Below are 15,954 nucleotides of genomic sequence, written 5' to 3'. Positions count from 1 at the left end.
CCGTTACTAGTACCACAAGTCGGGATCGAGGTGTCAGTTACCTCGTTATTACTACCATCGGTTTGGGCGCCCTCGGTGAATTCCTTCATTGGCAAAACGCCGTCGAGCATGTGGCGCGGGCCCCCGGAAGGTGTGGTATGGGATTTGGAGCTGCCTGAGCTGGAGGCAATTACGACCAGCCCCAGTAGGCATAGAAGAAGCGGTCGCATACTGCAAGGCGCAGTAGAGATGCGCGCTAGCAAGCAGTCGAGAGACGGTTGGTAGACGATAGCGGCAGGTAACGTCGAGAGGTGAAGAGGCAGGCGTGGGGTAGTCTCGAGAAGGAGTGTTGAAGGAGGGGGTAAGTGAGGGTCTATAAGGTGGCAGACGCTGGTGCGATGAGTGAGGAGATGAGGGTTGAGGAACTCCAGTTCAAGTGAGAGAGAGAAGGCAAGAGCGAGTGCCACTTTCCGCCGAAAGCAGGTAAAGAGGAAAATAGTTAGAGTGAGTTGACAAAGCCATGTGTTATCGAAGACGGCTATGATTATTCGATATAGAAATATGGAAAGCCACGGGTATTAGAGTTTCTTGCCAGCTTGGGTGTATGAATTGGGGCAGCCAGTTTCGAAAATACAAACATGCTACAGTACTGCCATCTCCTCGCGTCTAATACCTTGCTGGAGCATAACATCTGTAGGTCTCATCTAAATGAAGATTGAACACAGCTGTAAGCAGTGAAGCAAATGGAGATTAGCTTTCTGTTTGGTCGGGAAGCATGACTGTATAGTCAGCGCGCCATACTCTGTTCAGAATGAACTGCCTCGAGAGCTTCTAGCAAAAGACACGACATTGAGACAGGATAAGCAGACGTAGCAATCGTCTTACTACTCTTATAAGACAGTACCGACAATGATGGTGTCAAAGATGGGAGGATGAGATGAAGTGTTGAGCAAGGAACGAGAGTGGTGATGTGAAGAGCCCCGCTTTCCCGACACGTCGACGCGTCGCAGTTTTCGTGACCACGCTAGTCAATGACGCCCTCGATTTTTGCAAACCTCAATGTTGACTCCATCTTTGATCGATGCAGCTCAGCTCTAGTATTTTCTTCTTACGAATATCCTCTGATTGTAGTTTCAAACGCATTCGAGCATACGCCTTGTACCTGCGTGGATACCGCGATTCCGTCATCTCGCACTTTCTACTCCTCAACCTTTAGTCATTCTACTACACGCCCCATCTCTCCGTCTGTTCCAAACCGAACGTGCATTCGAGAATTACCTTCGCAAAGTCGTTGATCTCGGCCCGTGGAACCATCGCAAACATCTTGTCCACTTCCGTAAGCCGCACCAGCCCCGTGTACAGCTCGCAACACTGCTTCTCCCACGCCAAAGCAGACGGAGCTTCCCAGAACCCCCGACGACTCGTGAAAATAGTGCCGCCCATGCAAGACGCTGTGCCGTCTCGTATGAGCTTGTATAGCCCTTGTATCCCGGAGGTGATGAGCCAGGTGCGTCGAGTGCTTTCAGCAAGGATCCAAGAATACCAGAGCAGGTTATCGCATGGTATTGAGGTAGGTGCTGCGATCTGCTCCGAAGGCGCGGATATGAGTGATTCTCCGCTGCATGTTGTCTGGCTGGCTTGCGAGACGAGCTGAAAGAGCCAACTCTCCAGCACAGGGATGTGTTGTTCTGCTAGGTGGCGGAGGCGAATATTGCCATCGTATAAGCCGATGCATTGGTACACGAGTAATGACTGCACCCGGGCGAGGTGCTCAAGCGCATCGAATGTCGCTGTGTCGTCACTGCCACCTCCAGACGCCAGGCCTTGCGACGGGACGCCTTGCGCCACGAGCTGCAACACTCGATGTTCAATGATTCGAAAAATCATTTGCTTATTCGACGCAGTGCTGTGGAGGTAGGAAGACAGCGACAGGTACGCATCTTGGATACATTGGGGAAACCGGTGTCGATACAATTCCCGATAAATGAAAGGGTTGCTTCCCTCCTCTACCCATTGGACCAACCAGCCAAGAACTGTTTTCAAGAGGCGATCTAGGTCCACCGAAGAGATTCTGTTGGTAGTAGCCAATACCAGGTCAGATGGCGGCGCATCTATCGTCCAGCTCTCCGGAGAAGCAAACCAACCGTTCTCCAGAGAGGGAGGTACAGCTAGGCTAGGGATGAGGAGCTCAAAAGACGGTCGCTTGACTGCAACAGTGCCAGGAGCGTCGTCCACAAGCGGGATGAAACGGGGCGGCTTTGACGGTGGATAATGGCAGCTTATTCCCCGCGTCCTGCAGCGCGCGCAGTCTGGCCTTTGCCTACCACACCTCCTCCTGGCTCTGGCGCAACTACTGCATGCTTTCGACTCCATGGCCTCGAAAACGGATGCTCATTGCAATACGCGACGCGGTTGCGGTAATGAAGAGACCAAGTTGAATTGGTAATCGACGGTTGAAGCGGAAGCTAGGCAAATCAGTATTAGGTTGCGCGCACTAGGTGTTTGAGGCAAAGATCTGCAAGTGTTGACGGCGGACGCTGTCCCACACCGTACATGGTATCATCATTCTAGAGACGTGATACCCTCAATATCATCCATGATGGAAGAGTATTGGATCGCGTACTTGAATGTTATGGAGTCCGCTTACCAACTCTACCATGTCGGACGAATTTCTCAGAAGGCAACGATAATATTACTTCCGCTAATATAGTGCTGTCGGTCTTCTCGAGTACTTCAAGCTCAGAGAATATCGTTCAAACCGGTATCTTTTCAGTACACAATCAGCCCTACATCTCCCAGAGAATTCGAGCGAGCTCATCCTACTTCCATCATGTCGTCCCTCGAAGAAGCCTTGGCAGAGATCCGAAAGACCAATGTGACTAACACGATTCACCGCGAACCGTACCCCGCCATCTCATCCACGAGACCCGAACTCAGCCAAGCTGGGAGAGTCGTTCTTATCACTGGTGGCGGCACTGGCGTTGGTTTCGCCATCGCTCGTGCCTTTGTCCGCGCCTCAGCAGCCACCGTCATAATTGTCGGTCGCCGGGCCGATGTGCTCGAAAGCGCTCGCTCGCGACTCGAGGAAGAGGTGAAAGCTTCAGGGACAAATACTAAAATCATTACGAAGACGTGTGATATAGTCAACGTTGCGGAGGTCGAAGCGCTGTGGAAAAACCTCGGCGCGCAAGGCATCTTCGTGGACGTATATGTTGCCAATGCAGCAAAGTTCACTGATCAGAAGCCCATGCTGGAGCTTGGGACGGAGGATGTTTGGTCCCAGCTCGAGACGAATGTCAGGTCTCCGTTGCATTTCGCTGAGAAGTTCCATGCCCAACCAGGCAAGAAGCAGAAGGTAAGCAGCGCATTATCTTTTCCCAGAAGACGGAAAGGCCTATTCTTTATGACGTAGTGTAACTGACCAAACTATAACGTAGTTCATCGTCAATGTCTCAACGGGATCGATCCACGCACAAGAACATCCTGAAGTCGTGTCGCGCCCTGCATACACACTCTCCAAGCTATCCGGAACTCTGCTCTTCCAGCTCCTCGCCCAAGACTATCCTCATGAGGATATTCAGATCCTCAGTTTCCACCCCGGACTCATCTTCAATGAGACTTGGAAGGCTTTGGGCCTCAATCCAGACCAGGTCGACTCCGGTAAGCCAATCCCCTCCATATTTCAGAATATTGTCCCACAGCCAACCGGCGATCGCATCTTAAGGATTGTTTTGCTAATTCTTTGGCGATGTAGATGAGCTTACTGGAGCATTCGCAGTCTGGGCTGCCAGCAAGCAAGCTGCATTTCTCCACGGTCGCTTCGTCTGGTGTTCGTGGGATGTTGAAGAATTGGCTACGGGCGTGATTCGTAAGCGCATTGATGAGGACTTCTACTTTCTCAAGACTTCGGTTGTGGGACTCAAGTCAGGACTCATGGCCTGATTTCGGGGGTAATGAAGTATGGAACAGATGTCGGATGAAGCAGTGAAGAACCTCAAATGAGAACAGGCGAGATAGACTGCTAGTGGACCCGGAGCACATCGGACGTCCAAGTAGAGGTGATAGAACAATGGAAGCGCGCTTGAGAATTGTCAGGTGCAGATACATTTACTAGTGATGTAGTGATGCCAGAGGCAGGCACGTTTGACCCGAAGGAACTTGGCACCTGTAGTAAATGGAAAAAACATCATTTGCGAGAGCTGGACGGGGGATTGTACGCGTATTCACCTTTACTCTAGCCTCATTTAAGACTCACAGTACACGCACACGTATGCGTCGACTCGAGTCTAGTTTAACTGAAGTTACAAGCCTACAACAAAACTAAGCTTACCAACAGCTCCAGTCTGGTCACCTTTCAAACACCTTGTCCAGCATGAAGCTCCACGGCGCTGCCATCACCGCTGCCCTCATATACACGGTCATTTCCACAGTGTCCTCGATCCAGCACCCGCCTCCCAACAACGCCAACCTCACCTCCTCCATCCACGATGCGCACACAAAACCAAACGCACCTAGACGCAACTTCCCCAACCCAGTCCAACGTTTCGACGACGACGACCTAGCCTCCGACCAAGACTGGTCAACATACACACACAAAGGCGGCGCCCTGCTATGCGCCCTAAAAGGCACAGATGAAACCGCCGGCCGCCAGCTCAACGACAAGCGCACGCCACCGTCAGCAGCAAGTCCCTGGACCGGCGATCCGCAGCAAGATCTTGACACGTGGTATTGGCACCATGTCGATCCAGCGACGTATAGTTGCAAGATGAACGCGCATTGGAACATTGCGTTCGCTATGCGTTCTCTGGGTTTGAATGGGGATCCCAAGTCAGAGCAGGGCGGAGAGAATGCTTGCTTCCGCGTGGAGCATTGGGATCCGAGGAGGGAGGAGAACGGACATCAGGTCCCTGCTATTAATCAGTGGTATAAAGCCGGCGACAGGGAGTATCGTGTAAGTCGAGCCGAGTTAGGTGGTAGAGGGAGGGGAAGCATGCTAACAGACGACCCGCAAGTCAACGGGAGCACACTATGAATTCGGCATCAATGCCAAGGGCGGAGGTACCTTGTCTCTCCCACATCCATCCAGCAAATGACCATCCTCACTAATCACACCCCGCAGCAATCTTCGCTTTCTTCCTCGAATCCCCCCAATCCGCTGCCCGCACGCTCTGGTACGCAGGCCGCAAAGACGCCAACCCAGACGACCTGCCGCGTCTCCGCGCCCTATCAGACATACTATGGGCGTTTTGGACGCGAGAAAACAGCGCGAACGTGATGCAGATACGGTATTTTTTCGTGCTGGGGATTACAAACGATCAGACGAATCAGCTCATTGCTTCGTGTTTGGAGAGAGCGGGCAAGGCGCTGGTGGAATGGCCGGGCGTGAGCTTTGATACTGCGACTGAGGAGGGGCATGCGCTGTTGGGTAAGTCTTTACTGCACTGCTGTTGCTACTAAAGCTTTTTTTTTAGTTGTGGGGTCTGAGCTGACTGTTGATGGATCATGTAGGTTCACCGAATGGCGCTGCGTTTGCGTATTTCCTTATGCAGCATAAGGTGCAGTTGGGATACAAGTCGATCGGCAAGGTGACGGTCTTCAAGCCAGAGACAGATGATGATTTGGCTTTTGTTGATCCGAGTTTGGTGTTTCATGTTGAGGATGCTCCTCTGCCGTCGCAGGATGGCGACATGGAGACCGATGTTCGAGGAAAGGTGAAAAATATCATAAGGATTCACAAGTGAGAAAGGGATGCATGGTTCTAGCGAGGGGGTGGGAGAGCTCATGAAGAGGCAGGGTTTGGAAGCGGGCGACTGAAAGAGAAGCACCCTCTGGTTTTTTGCCGAAAAGGCATGCTTCAAACCAAAGGACCGAAGGGTCCCGAAAAAGTGAAATCACGGTAGTTTGAGAGATCGTGACTGGGATTTTCCGGTTTGGCTGGGAGTGATCCAGATACAAAATGGAAATCAATCTATAGTACATTTCACCCTGCAGAAGACGTCTGCTAGGGTCATGGAAAACACCAGCAATAGCATGATGCTATTTGAAGATCTCGCCATCGTGGTGTAAGCGCCTGGGCCAGCTATACCGCGCCTTTCAAGGCACTCGAGCCTCCAAGTCAAGACCATGCTTGTCCGCTACACCTGGCCTGCTACTGTCATTCTAGAACTCACTAGCTATGAAGAATGTTCGACTTCACCCGTTTTATGCTCTGTTGATTCAACTCGACAGTTCTCTCGCCGCGCCGCATCTGCAGGTCTGCTCACCTTCACCATTCCACTTCCAATATCGTTGGATCTCTGATCACTGGAAGCGGCACACCTAGCAGAGTCAAACTCAGACAGTCGCAAATACCAAGTATGCTTCCAGGGAATATAGACAAGTGAACCACTGAAGTTTGCAGCCAGCGGGACTCGGTTTCTCAACGTCTTCTTTGTGGGCCATGTTCTGTAGGTACGCGTGATGATGCACGTCAAACCCACGACACAAGGGCGACGATGTGGAGCGATCTCGTCTTCTGTCATAGATGGCGTTCGATTATTGCGCGTCAGATAGTGGGGACAAAGCCGTGGAGACTCCAGTTGAGATCGGCCGTGCGCTCGCACGGTCACGGTGCAGCCATGTGGGCGTTGCAGGAGGCGCAGGAATTCATCCTGTAGTTGATTTGAGAAAAGTGTTTTCTTACTGAGCCATTGAAGCTTAAAGCTCCTAACGCGATCGCTCAAATCTTGTTGTGCGCCATATCAGGGTACTTCGGAGGAGGGTCTTGTATCGTACCAAAACCATCGTCTTTAGGCGGCACCGGCGGTGGCCGATCGTCAAGCTCCCACTCTTCGTCCATGGTCTTCATGCCCTCACCTTTCATAGTGGAAGGATGCAGACTAATCAGTATGTCTTTCCCGGTCTTTAGAATCGCCACCTTGCTGTCGCCCGGCCATTCGCCGCCTGCATTTTTCTTACCACTGTATTTCAGCATTGCGTTCTTCGTGCGATGTCTTTGCGCCTTCGACACGAGCGGCTTTAGCGTTGGTATCGAAGCGCATAGAATACCAATGTTGACTTCGACCATGGACCATGTATTGATCGGTAGTGAGTCATAGAAAGGATCATTAGACAAGGTGAAAAGGCGGAGCGATTGTAACCGAACGATGGAGGCGATCATGCTGACAATGCCAAGGCCGAATATGACGAATAAGGCGATTTTCTCGCGTGGTGGGCGAGGAATGCGGAGAATAAGCCTGAGTGGAAGCACGAGGATCCAGATATCCATAGCAATATGGAAAGCAGAAGTAGCTACCGATTGTCAGTTCGGGATGTTCAGATGCACGTAATTCAGGTGGGAGTGTACCGTGGTAGAACGCATTGGCATTGATACAGTGTCCTGGCACTTGGCCAGTGAAGTCCCAGAGCTTGTGCAGTGGCGTGCATTGCGCAGGAACGACGATTATCACAACCAATTGATAGGCCGCGAGGAGACAAATGGTCGCTTTGCAAAGATGTGCGAAGGTCCTACTGACAGCTGTGGTTGTTTTAGCTACGTTTATCGGCAGGGCAGTGTATTGCATACCAAGCCGAAGATATATCATTAAAATAGAGATCTTAATGAGTGTCATTATCATCTTATACACAACAACGACAGCAAGAATCAGCTGACAGTGTTAGTCACATCTAGAAGAGTAATGCAAGCAAATAGTACCTTGAGGTTGCTGGCCATCTCCTCTGGGGTGATGGACATGCCGCTGAACCCTAGCTTGAACTCCTTTGCACCTACTATCAGTTCCAAAAAGAAGACGATGGTCAAAACCTGCTAGTGGTCAGTCAATATCTCCGGCAAACTTGGTGTGACCTACAGCCGCCCCGATCATTGTCCAGTCCTCAGCTCCCATGTTTCTGACTATGAAGCCGCGCGTGTACACTCGAAGGGCAACGCATGTCACTTGGAAGGTGTTAACGACTGCTCCGGCGCGTATTTGTGAAAGGTGATCATACCTCCAATGAGCGTCATGGCCACCGAGACGCCGACCATGACATCCTGCCTCGCTTGCTCAGCGCCCGGCGCGTACTTGGGGTCAAGTAGATTAGGTGCGTGCACCATAGTGTATCTCAATCACTTTCGAAGTTAATCAAGCGGTGATAAACAGCCTGGAGAGAGAGAGTAGATGCCTGGATCGACAAGGCATCAAAGCTATCGTCGGGGTACTGTCCCCTCACCCCTCTATATCACCCACAGTAACCCCTCTCATCCACAATTCTTCACGAGTCATCGTTGACAACCCTTAATACACGGATGTAGAGCTGTTGAAACGATGTAGTGCAGTGAACCTAAGAATCACAAACACTGTGACCATCAGCTGCAGGTGCCGAACCATCTTGACCTGGTTTCCGGTCCATGTGGGCCTCATCGAAGAGGATCGCATGAGCTTCGAGTCACGAATCCGTCGGTCTTGATCAGGCATGGAAGCGGGGTGTGGGCTGGTTGCTGCATATCATGCTTGTTCAAACCTAGGCGCAGTTTGGGGCGTGAATCTAGGTTAATGTCAAAGTCTCGCAGTGCGGTTCTATCCTCTGTCGCCTTTAGATACACTGGCGAGATATCGGTGACCCAATTACTTTTTCCCTTGTAGCGCTTCCCTTTATTTTACCATGGCGATTTGAAAGAGTACAATTGCCTCCGAGGTGGGATGCAAATCGACTGAAGAACGAGGTTACGAAACTGTTAAGGTTTCATCGTGGCATGCTGATACAGGTCCCTCGAAGTGCATGAGGGTCAAAGCGTTGGAAACGGGTTTCATGTCTTGCGTTGGGCTCGGTGGTGGAAGGATAACCGGAGGGATAGTCCGCACCCAAAGAAGCACGGCAGACTACGTCATCAGTTTTGGCAACTTATTAGGGTACATAGCTGGCATGTCGCTGGTTGTTGATGAGCGACGCATGGAATGTGGAGGGCGGAGGGCTGGTGGTGTCTGGGGGAACGATGACGTAAGTAATCGATAAGAAGCCGCCGCCGATGCCCAAAATATCGGACGAGCAACCTTGGAAGTCGAATCAAACAAACACCAAACCTATCCTTAAGAAATTAAGCAGCGATAAACTGGTTCTTCGAAATAGCGGCAAACAATGAAGTGAAATCTACTCTCACAAAGGGTTTTTATGGATTTAACCTTGAGTTACACATGAGCATTAGGTAAGCAACATGAGCTGTGCCCGAGCTCATCGTGAGCCAACATGATTGTGCCTGATTGCCCCCTGAGAAGCATGAAGAGGGTCTGAAAGTGGGCCCCAATAGGCTGGTTGGGAGTTGTCGAGGGTCGACTTGGGTCGATAGAGGCCCCCAATCAGGCGCGCCAGGGACCAAGAATGGCTCCAGAGCTTTCTTCTCTTAGGAACTTTCTCTCCTCGTAGATTTTCTCTCCTATGGGCTTGTTACTCCCCGGAGCTCCTCGTTTCTCGGCGACCCTCTCTTCTCGGAGAGGTTCTTCGCGGAGCCTAGCTCTACTCGGAGCATTGTTCTCTCAAGACCTCGTACATGAACATGCTTGATGGGAATCGGGTCACAACCAGTAGTTGCATAAACGGAACCGGAGCATCGATGAGAGTATACATAGCAGTCACTTCAAATCGTTAGTGCTTTCCGTTGAGCTTGGTTGCAATTATTGATCTGCAAATTGGTCTCCGTCCCGAAGCCAAGTATCTGCCAGCAGCTCCTTAGCTCCACTCCTCTCCTCCGGCCTCCACTTCATCATCTTCCTCACAAAAGCTAGGAACAAGGCTTTATTCTCGCCTTCTAGATTGCGCTCGGATTCTTCAAGGCTGTCCTCGGGTATTTTCACCGTTCCCTTCCAAGACCCTTCCAATGTGTCAGTCAAGTCCTCTGTGCGCTACAGAACTGAGATGCTCACCGTCTACGTTAAAGTACTTCTGTGCGACATCGCCCTTTTGGATCAGATCGACTGGGGGAGGGCCAAGAAGCGCGACAATGTGTGCCAACTGGTGTTCTATCGACACTTCGCCTTTCGGATTTCTGGCATTGAACATATTGCGGTCCTCGAATAAGTCCCATATCTACGAATATCAGTAAGGGATTTAGAGGAAGAGGAGAAATAACGCTGACCATTGCTCCAACATTCCAAATATCCACCTCATGGTCCCATGGCAGCCCAAGGAGAACCTCTGGGGCTCTGTACTGAGTCGGTTGAATAAGGCCAGTATGAGAACCTTCCCTTAGCCGAGCCTCTCCGAAATCTGTAAGAACAGGGCGCCCTGGATTTGTGGTATTGTCGAGATCCCTTGACTCGTACACAACGCGGGCGCCATCGATCTTTCGCGGCGTTGGAGATTCCAGCTCGTGTTTCGCAAACTCATCGAGAATATGTTTATTCTCTATGCCAAGGAGAATATTTTTCTCCTGGAGGTCTTTAAAGTCAGTGAGAAGCTACGTACACGAAAACTACGCTTACCGCAATGGATAATTTTAGCATGAGTGTGGAGGAACTCCAACCCAATGAGAATATGTATCAGTGTGAGCTTCAAGATATTCTCTGGAAGCTTCATCCCTGGAACCCTGCTTCTAAACTTGGCCAAACTCATCCCTAAGGGCTTGTGGATGATGCACGGGAAGTGGTATCCATGGTTTTGAAGCTCGAAGTTGTCGAGCATCCTTCGAACTAGCGTCGCACCGGCATGTTTCGCTCTGACGTTGTCAAGACGCCAGTATATGTCAATCTCCCTCTTAATGTTAGGCGCGTCACTGCGACAAAGTTTCAAGACAACATAGTCATGGTCCCTGACTGAAGTCAGCTGAAATCAACATGGGCTGGGATGGAGACTCACGCAAGGTCGCGGCAAAGCCATACTGTAGAATAGCCTCCGTAACCCAGCTTACCCACAATCTGGTACCTTGTGTTCAGGACCTCGCCAATTTTTGCCGGGTAGAATGTTGTCGCGGAGTACAATGACTCTCGCTCCTCTTCCACCACTAAGCTGTTGTCAAGGATCGGAAAGCCAGTGGCTGGAAATTTCCATGGTGGCGCTGGAGGTCTTAGAAAATTACGAGCTCTTCGAAGAATGGAAGCCATCCGAAAGCGCCTACGTATGCTAATGGAGCATAGCAATTTGGATGAGGAATGGAGGAAAGGGAGTTGAAAGTCCTGGACAAAGGACGGGATTTCAATAGGCGCGCGCGAAGTAATTGCCACTAACGTGTTCCACTATCCGGCGCACGTTCCCACCCGATTACGCAAACACCAAGATAACGCGTATTTTGCCACCACTATAAATCCACCAATACGACAGTTATAGACGTGACTGCAGTAGTATTAGAGTTACTAAGACTATTTTAAGTACAGCGTCTGCTATAATTATTTATTAAGATTACCCTTCTTATACGCTAGTTTAACTTCTAATAATAGGGCCTAATAAGGCTAGTAAATAGGTTTAAAGTACCTACTTAGCTAGTTCTTTATTTAAAAGTAAAGTTAATAATAGAATAAATTATATACTATAATATAGGTTTTAAGCAAGTAACGCACTTAAGAAAGTAATATATCTTTACTAAAACTCTACTAAAATTAGTACTATATATAATAGTATAGTACTATAAAAGACTGTAATACTAAATTATAGTAAGCTAATATTTACTACTATAGTTTTCTATAGTACTAATTTTAGCAGGCTTTTAGTTTCATAACTAACTTAGTACCTATAGAGTATATTAGCCTATATTATAAGCTATATATTTATTTTATTTAAATACTTTTTTAACGCTATTTAGTTAAGATATTATAAGTTAGTTAAAGTTTAGTAGAGTTTTCCTAAAATTATATTACTTGCTTAGAACCTACGTTAATAGATAAACGGCTAACTCTGCAAGCTGGGTATATGGATTTACTCTTTTGCCTTATCAATAGAGTTAACTATGCCCTATTTACAGCTATTTACAGCATGCCGTAGCCGCTAGGTTTTGTTTTGTGGTCCTTCTTTCTGCAGCGTTGCTCTCTGCAGCGTGAATAATCCAGAGGTGTCCATTAATCCAACGCTTCCAGATAGCCCATTGGTTACTTAGGCGCTTGTTTCAATATCAAATGTCATGCTGGCCATTCATTATGCAGACGAGGCTCCAATTCAAACCTGCCTGTGTGACGAGTTCTGTTTTTGTACCAATTGGGCACGCGGAACACCTTTGCCGCGTGAAGCCGATTGAAGGATATAATGGTTAGAGATATGGAGCCAGCTTCAGGATCCTTATAAGTAGATTGTGTCTTCTAAAATTTTGCTAGCATCTCATCAATCTTTCCAAAATCGATCTTAGCCTACAACATTACTCTCTCATACTAGATCTCTTTTGCACTATGTCTTTCCGAGCTACTGCTGCGAAACTCATCAGATATGTTGGCAGGGTAAAACTTGAGGATCTCCCAGCTAGTTGGCAATCGCCCGTCAACAATGTGCTAGAAGCTAAAGAAACCGAGGTAATCGAACCGTACTGGCCTACAAGATTGCTTTACGACTGATCACGCCATAATAGAACCCTAACGTCGCTCAAGCAAACATAAAGTATGTCTCCTTCGTGGAAACATCTTCGTTATCGATATTACGTGCTAACGTATATTTCCAGGGGATCTCACCCTCATAAGTCACACAAAGATCCCTCCGATCCAAAGGACGTGATCTCTGTACAGTTATTGGATGCTGCTGGGTCCCGAATCGAGTCTATCCATATTCATGAGGACGGAACTTCGAAGTCAAAATAGGGATGACAGCGGCACCCTAGGCCCTCAACGGTTCGACCCGCGATTATAAAAAGTCGTCGATTACAGACACAAAGCAAAGAGTTCCAAATGTTTGGTATGTAATACTATCAGAGTATTTTGAGGCTGGAGATCTTCATAGTTCCGCTAAGCAGCAATTAAGCCTGTGCACTTGAATCTCACCAAACTCTTTGCAAAAGCGTTTAGTGCTTTACAGTGATGCTCTAGCATAAGCACCTCAGTACAATACTGTCCGCAGAGCAGATATCAGCTCTCATCTTGCTCCCTCAAGCTCCACGTGCACAATGGGCGGCGCTCGAATGGCAGCATGGGAGTGTTGCGTATTCGTATCGTGTTTTGTCATTGCCGTCGCTGTCGTCGTGGTGGATGCGTACCTGTGGCTCACATTCCACCTTCACGGCGCGTACACGCTTATTTTCAAGAGTACAACCTCAACCAGGCGCTGTACGAATTGTGCAACGAGCGAAATGGGAAGGTCTTAGAGCCAGACCTCTGTAAACAGTATTTGGTACCATGGGAGAACGATGATGAGGTTTGAAACCATAGTTAGCGACCGTCTCGAAGCCTATCCTAGAAGAATCAATGTAATCACAAACATCTCCGCACTCAAAGTACTTTCACAGAACCAGCGATAGCTCAACTAGGGCGTAGGCGCTTTGAAAATCCTCTTAAGGCGGGGAGAGTTAGTGACGGCATTCGACCAATTCGGTTACGTGAACATCAGGTCCACGTATTGCACAGCCCGTACGCCGGTCCCACGCCGGTCCACTAGTCTCCACCTATGCAAAACAACAACGACCTGGCATGAGCTCTTAGCGCTTCACTTTATACTACCTTGAAGGTGGAGGTTTTGATGATATCTTGCTGCTCGCGTGCTTCCAGCGACGACGGGACTAGTCCTCTAATTCGGGGACACGTGAGGTAGCAAAGACCGCGCATTCCTACAACAGGTAAATATTTAGAAAAGATTCTAGCGCTTACAGAAGGCGGCCGTAGAGTTCAACAGAAGTATGCCTCGGGGGGATGTTGCGACGCTACCGGCTTCACCATTCTCCATTGGTCATGTTTTCACATCTTGGCATCATCGGCCCTTCATTCAGCGTAAATGAATACGCGGAGGTTGTGTCAAAGTGTATACTTGTGTAGGATTGATTGGGGCGCGTTGTCGTCAGGCGATCTCGGCGCCCACGCGGCTTTGATGCAGGAGCATTTTAGCTGTTCTTGTGTTGTTGCCTAGGAGATTTCTTGAATCCTTCGAAATTCACACTCAACCTTATTAACTCAAAAACCCTGCGCTTACCCCTTCGCACAGCATCATATCTGCGTTTTCAAGTACCCATATCTACTACCATTCATTTTTCTAGTTGATACATTATCGAGTCAACAACCAGTCCTGTAATATGAACATGGCTCACGAGCGTTCTCTCCGCGTGCTCATGCTCATCGGTGCCGCTGTTGCGACTCCGTTCCTCATTCCTACCACTATCATCTCCCTGAATTCGGAAAGCAGATACTACTATGATCATCGCACAGTAACGACTTTCTGCTTCGCATACTTTCCTCTCGCACTGACGGCTCTGGCATCTACACTAAGTCTCCTGCACTACCGGAAGTATGGGCGTTCACCTGGGCATCGATTTGCTCACTTCGACGCTTTTGCAAGTGCCCTGTACCTTGGTGTACTTGGGCCTATATGGGGCATTGAAGTGGACCGTATAAGCGACGGAGGATATGGTTTGTTGGTGGGCTATCTAACAGCCCCTATGATTCTCAACATGTGAGTAGTTTTCACTTCTGGTCTTTGCAGTTACATTGAATATGCACTAATAACATTACAGGATCATTCATTTCTACTGCTTCGTCTACAACGCACGATCAGCATGGGTGGCGTTCTCAAATAGGAAAACGCACGAGTGCCCGAACTGTCACCAGAACTTCGTCTCTGGCCCCCCTCAGGTCCGACAGACAGCCCAAGACCCTTCGGAATATAGCTTGTTGCGTGGAGAGACCTATCTTGATGAGAATGCTGTTCCCTACAGTAATGCGAGGTCGTCAGACGATCAGATTCGCCCGGAGAGTGACGAAAAGGGAGAGAGCAAGGGCAAGGCAGCCCTCGACGTCTAGATGGTGACATAGCCTGACAGGGGTGGGGAGCACCCTTCCCCAATCATTCACGGGAAACGAGGGGTCTGAGAGTGGTGGCAATATGTAGCATGTTAGCAGGCGATGGGAAGATTGTATCAAGAATGCATAAGGACGGAATTCGGGATCATATGTGTTTATGGGATTGTTGGGCTATTCGGGAAGCGTCTGTTGGAGGTATGATATTCAAGCAAGATCGACAATTGTAGGACGATGCTGGGCCAGGCCCTTCTTTTGTATCACTTTATAGCATCAAGTCTATCAAAAAGCTTGCGTAAAACTCAGAGCTCTTTACCTATTTACACTCAGCTCTCAACCATCACGCTATCTCCATCTTCGCACCGGCACCTTAATCTCTTCAACCCGATCACTTGGCCTTGCTGCACGCGCCCTTTACTGGCTTGGTAGTTGTGGTTGGGAACTGCTCTCCTTGATCCCACTATCAGATAGAGTTAGCATTGGCATCTTTTTATTGGGTCTCAGACAGCAGCCTTGAGCCCATTCCCTCACTCAATTGTATTCAAGGGATCTCAATGCTTACATGCTCAGCGATACACCCACCCTCCCACCTAAAACGATCCACAATAGTTCCAAAGCTATTCCGGTAGTTCAACCAGCTCTGCGGGTGCTTGTACGTAGTGCGTATCGGCGTGATGTTCTGCGAGCCCCAGATGGGAGAGAGAATGTTCCAGGCGGAGTCAGAGCCATTTTGAGCGGCAGGGTTGTGGTTCTACAAAAAATCTCTCATCAGCATTGTTTCAATGTGCCAAGATAACATCCAGTCATCGAGCATGGACAGAGGAGTTGTGCATACAATGTAGTCTTTTACGATGTACGTGAACGCCTCGGTAATGTTCTTCTTGTAGATGAAGGCTTGCGCAAAAGCCTCAGCGCGAACTTTGGTTTGTTCTTCGGTCGTTTTGAGGTCGCGAACGCAAGGCGGTGGCTTCGTAGGGCGAGCTTGTCGGTCAACAAGGTCGGCCTTGCCTTCAATGCCAACGGGTGAAGCAAGAACAGCGAGGGGCGCAATGAGCGCGGAAAGGAGAAGTGTGAAACGCATTTGCGATAC

The 15,954-nt window shown here is 49.2% G+C and overlaps 8 protein-coding genes across 8 annotated transcripts; 4 read left to right on the top strand and 4 right to left on the bottom strand.

Moving 5' to 3' along the window:
* Window positions 1–1,203: 1,203 nt before the first annotated feature.
* K460DRAFT_288156 (uncharacterized protein) lies at window positions 1,204–2,352 on the bottom strand (the record flags this gene model as incomplete). The annotated part of the gene is made up of 1 exon (XM_040929028.1): window positions 1,204–2,352. One exon carries the CDS (start codon window positions 2,350–2,352, stop codon window positions 1,204–1,206), a length of 1,149 nt encoding a protein of 382 aa, XP_040786988.1.
* A 457-nt stretch (window positions 2,353–2,809) lies between these two features.
* Window positions 2,810–3,921, top strand: K460DRAFT_290262 (NAD(P)-binding protein; the record flags this gene model as incomplete). The annotated part of the gene is made up of 3 exons (XM_040929188.1): window positions 2,810–3,334; window positions 3,417–3,639; window positions 3,734–3,921. The coding sequence occupies 3 exons, from the start codon at window positions 2,810–2,812 to the stop codon at window positions 3,919–3,921; spliced, it is 936 nt and encodes a 311-aa protein (XP_040786987.1).
* A 577-nt stretch (window positions 3,922–4,498) lies between these two features.
* K460DRAFT_250326 (uncharacterized protein) lies at window positions 4,499–5,678 on the top strand (the record flags this gene model as incomplete). The annotated part of the gene is made up of 4 exons (XM_040927379.1): window positions 4,499–4,930; window positions 4,992–5,037; window positions 5,099–5,404; window positions 5,488–5,678. Coding segments are annotated over 4 exons (975 nt in total), but the record flags the coding sequence as incomplete, so codon positions are not given.
* A 920-nt stretch (window positions 5,679–6,598) lies between these two features.
* K460DRAFT_163848 (uncharacterized protein) lies at window positions 6,599–8,161 on the bottom strand. Its single transcript, XM_040926905.1, has 6 exons — window positions 7,966–8,161; window positions 7,827–7,912; window positions 7,673–7,780; window positions 7,544–7,625; window positions 7,325–7,495; window positions 6,599–7,269 (listed from the first exon to the last, which is right to left on the bottom strand). Exons 1-6 carry the CDS (start codon window positions 8,069–8,071, stop codon window positions 6,698–6,700), a joined length of 1,125 nt encoding a protein of 374 aa, XP_040786985.1. The 5' UTR covers window positions 8,072–8,161; the 3' UTR covers window positions 6,599–6,697.
* Window positions 8,162–9,626: 1,465 nt separating this feature from the next.
* K460DRAFT_408706 (putative CDK4/6) lies at window positions 9,627–11,051 on the bottom strand (the record flags this gene model as incomplete). The annotated part of the gene is made up of 5 exons (XM_040937186.1): window positions 9,627–9,823; window positions 9,876–10,038; window positions 10,088–10,389; window positions 10,434–10,759; window positions 10,807–11,051. The coding sequence occupies 5 exons, from the start codon at window positions 11,049–11,051 to the stop codon at window positions 9,627–9,629; spliced, it is 1,233 nt and encodes a 410-aa protein (XP_040786984.1).
* Window positions 11,052–12,237: 1,186 nt separating this feature from the next.
* Window positions 12,238–12,897, top strand: K460DRAFT_369279 (uncharacterized protein). Its single transcript, XM_040933931.1, has 3 exons — window positions 12,238–12,443; window positions 12,500–12,528; window positions 12,590–12,897. Exons 1-3 carry the CDS (start codon window positions 12,324–12,326, stop codon window positions 12,723–12,725), a joined length of 285 nt encoding a protein of 94 aa, XP_040786983.1. The 5' UTR covers window positions 12,238–12,323; the 3' UTR covers window positions 12,726–12,897.
* Window positions 12,898–14,064: 1,167 nt separating this feature from the next.
* K460DRAFT_397520 (uncharacterized protein) lies at window positions 14,065–15,149 on the top strand. Its single transcript, XM_040936163.1, has 2 exons — window positions 14,065–14,520; window positions 14,582–15,149. The coding sequence occupies exons 1-2, from the start codon at window positions 14,144–14,146 to the stop codon at window positions 14,865–14,867; spliced, it is 663 nt and encodes a 220-aa protein (XP_040786982.1). The 5' UTR covers window positions 14,065–14,143; the 3' UTR covers window positions 14,868–15,149.
* A 103-nt stretch (window positions 15,150–15,252) lies between these two features.
* On the bottom strand, window positions 15,253–15,945 carry K460DRAFT_290600 (uncharacterized protein; the record flags this gene model as incomplete). The annotated part of the gene is made up of 3 exons (XM_040929213.1): window positions 15,253–15,324; window positions 15,427–15,615; window positions 15,700–15,945. 3 exons carry the CDS (start codon window positions 15,943–15,945, stop codon window positions 15,253–15,255), a joined length of 507 nt encoding a protein of 168 aa, XP_040786981.1.
* Window positions 15,946–15,954: the final 9 nt, after the last annotated feature.

Source organism: Cucurbitaria berberidis, assembly GCF_010015615.1.
Source record: "Cucurbitaria berberidis CBS 394.84 unplaced genomic scaffold K460scaffold_4, whole genome shotgun sequence".
In the NCBI taxonomy this organism is placed as follows: domain Eukaryota; kingdom Fungi; phylum Ascomycota; class Dothideomycetes; order Pleosporales; family Cucurbitariaceae; genus Cucurbitaria; species Cucurbitaria berberidis.
Note: the sequence above shows the minus strand (reverse complement) of the source record. Positions and strands in the feature narration are given on the sequence as shown.

Excerpts from the sequence above, each read along its gene's own strand:
- K460DRAFT_369279 (XM_040933931.1), top strand. The coding sequence starts at position 12,324 with ATGTCTTTCCGAGCTACTGCTGCGAAACTCATCAGATATGTTGGCAGG. Across the intron at positions 12,444-12,499 it reads TAGAAGCTAAAGAAACCGAG|AACCCTAACGTCGCTCAAGC; the intron begins GTAATCGAACCG and ends ACGCCATAATAG. Across the intron at positions 12,529-12,589 it reads GTCGCTCAAGCAAACATAAA|GGGATCTCACCCTCATAAGT; the intron begins GTATGTCTCCTT and ends GTATATTTCCAG.
- K460DRAFT_397520 (XM_040936163.1), top strand. The coding sequence starts at position 14,144 with ATGAACATGGCTCACGAGCGTTCTCTCCGCGTGCTCATGCTCATCGGT. Across the intron at positions 14,521-14,581 it reads GCCCCTATGATTCTCAACAT|GATCATTCATTTCTACTGCT; the intron begins GTGAGTAGTTTT and ends ATAACATTACAG.
- K460DRAFT_163848 (XM_040926905.1), bottom strand. The coding sequence starts at position 8,071 with ATGGTGCACGCACCTAATCTACTTGACCCCAAGTACGCGCCGGGCGCT. Across the intron at positions 7,913-7,965 it reads GGCCATGACGCTCATTGGAG|TGACATGCGTTGCCCTTCGA; the intron begins GTATGATCACCT and ends ACACCTTCCAAG. Across the intron at positions 7,781-7,826 it reads GGACAATGATCGGGGCGGCT|GTTTTGACCATCGTCTTCTT; the intron begins GTAGGTCACACC and ends GACCACTAGCAG.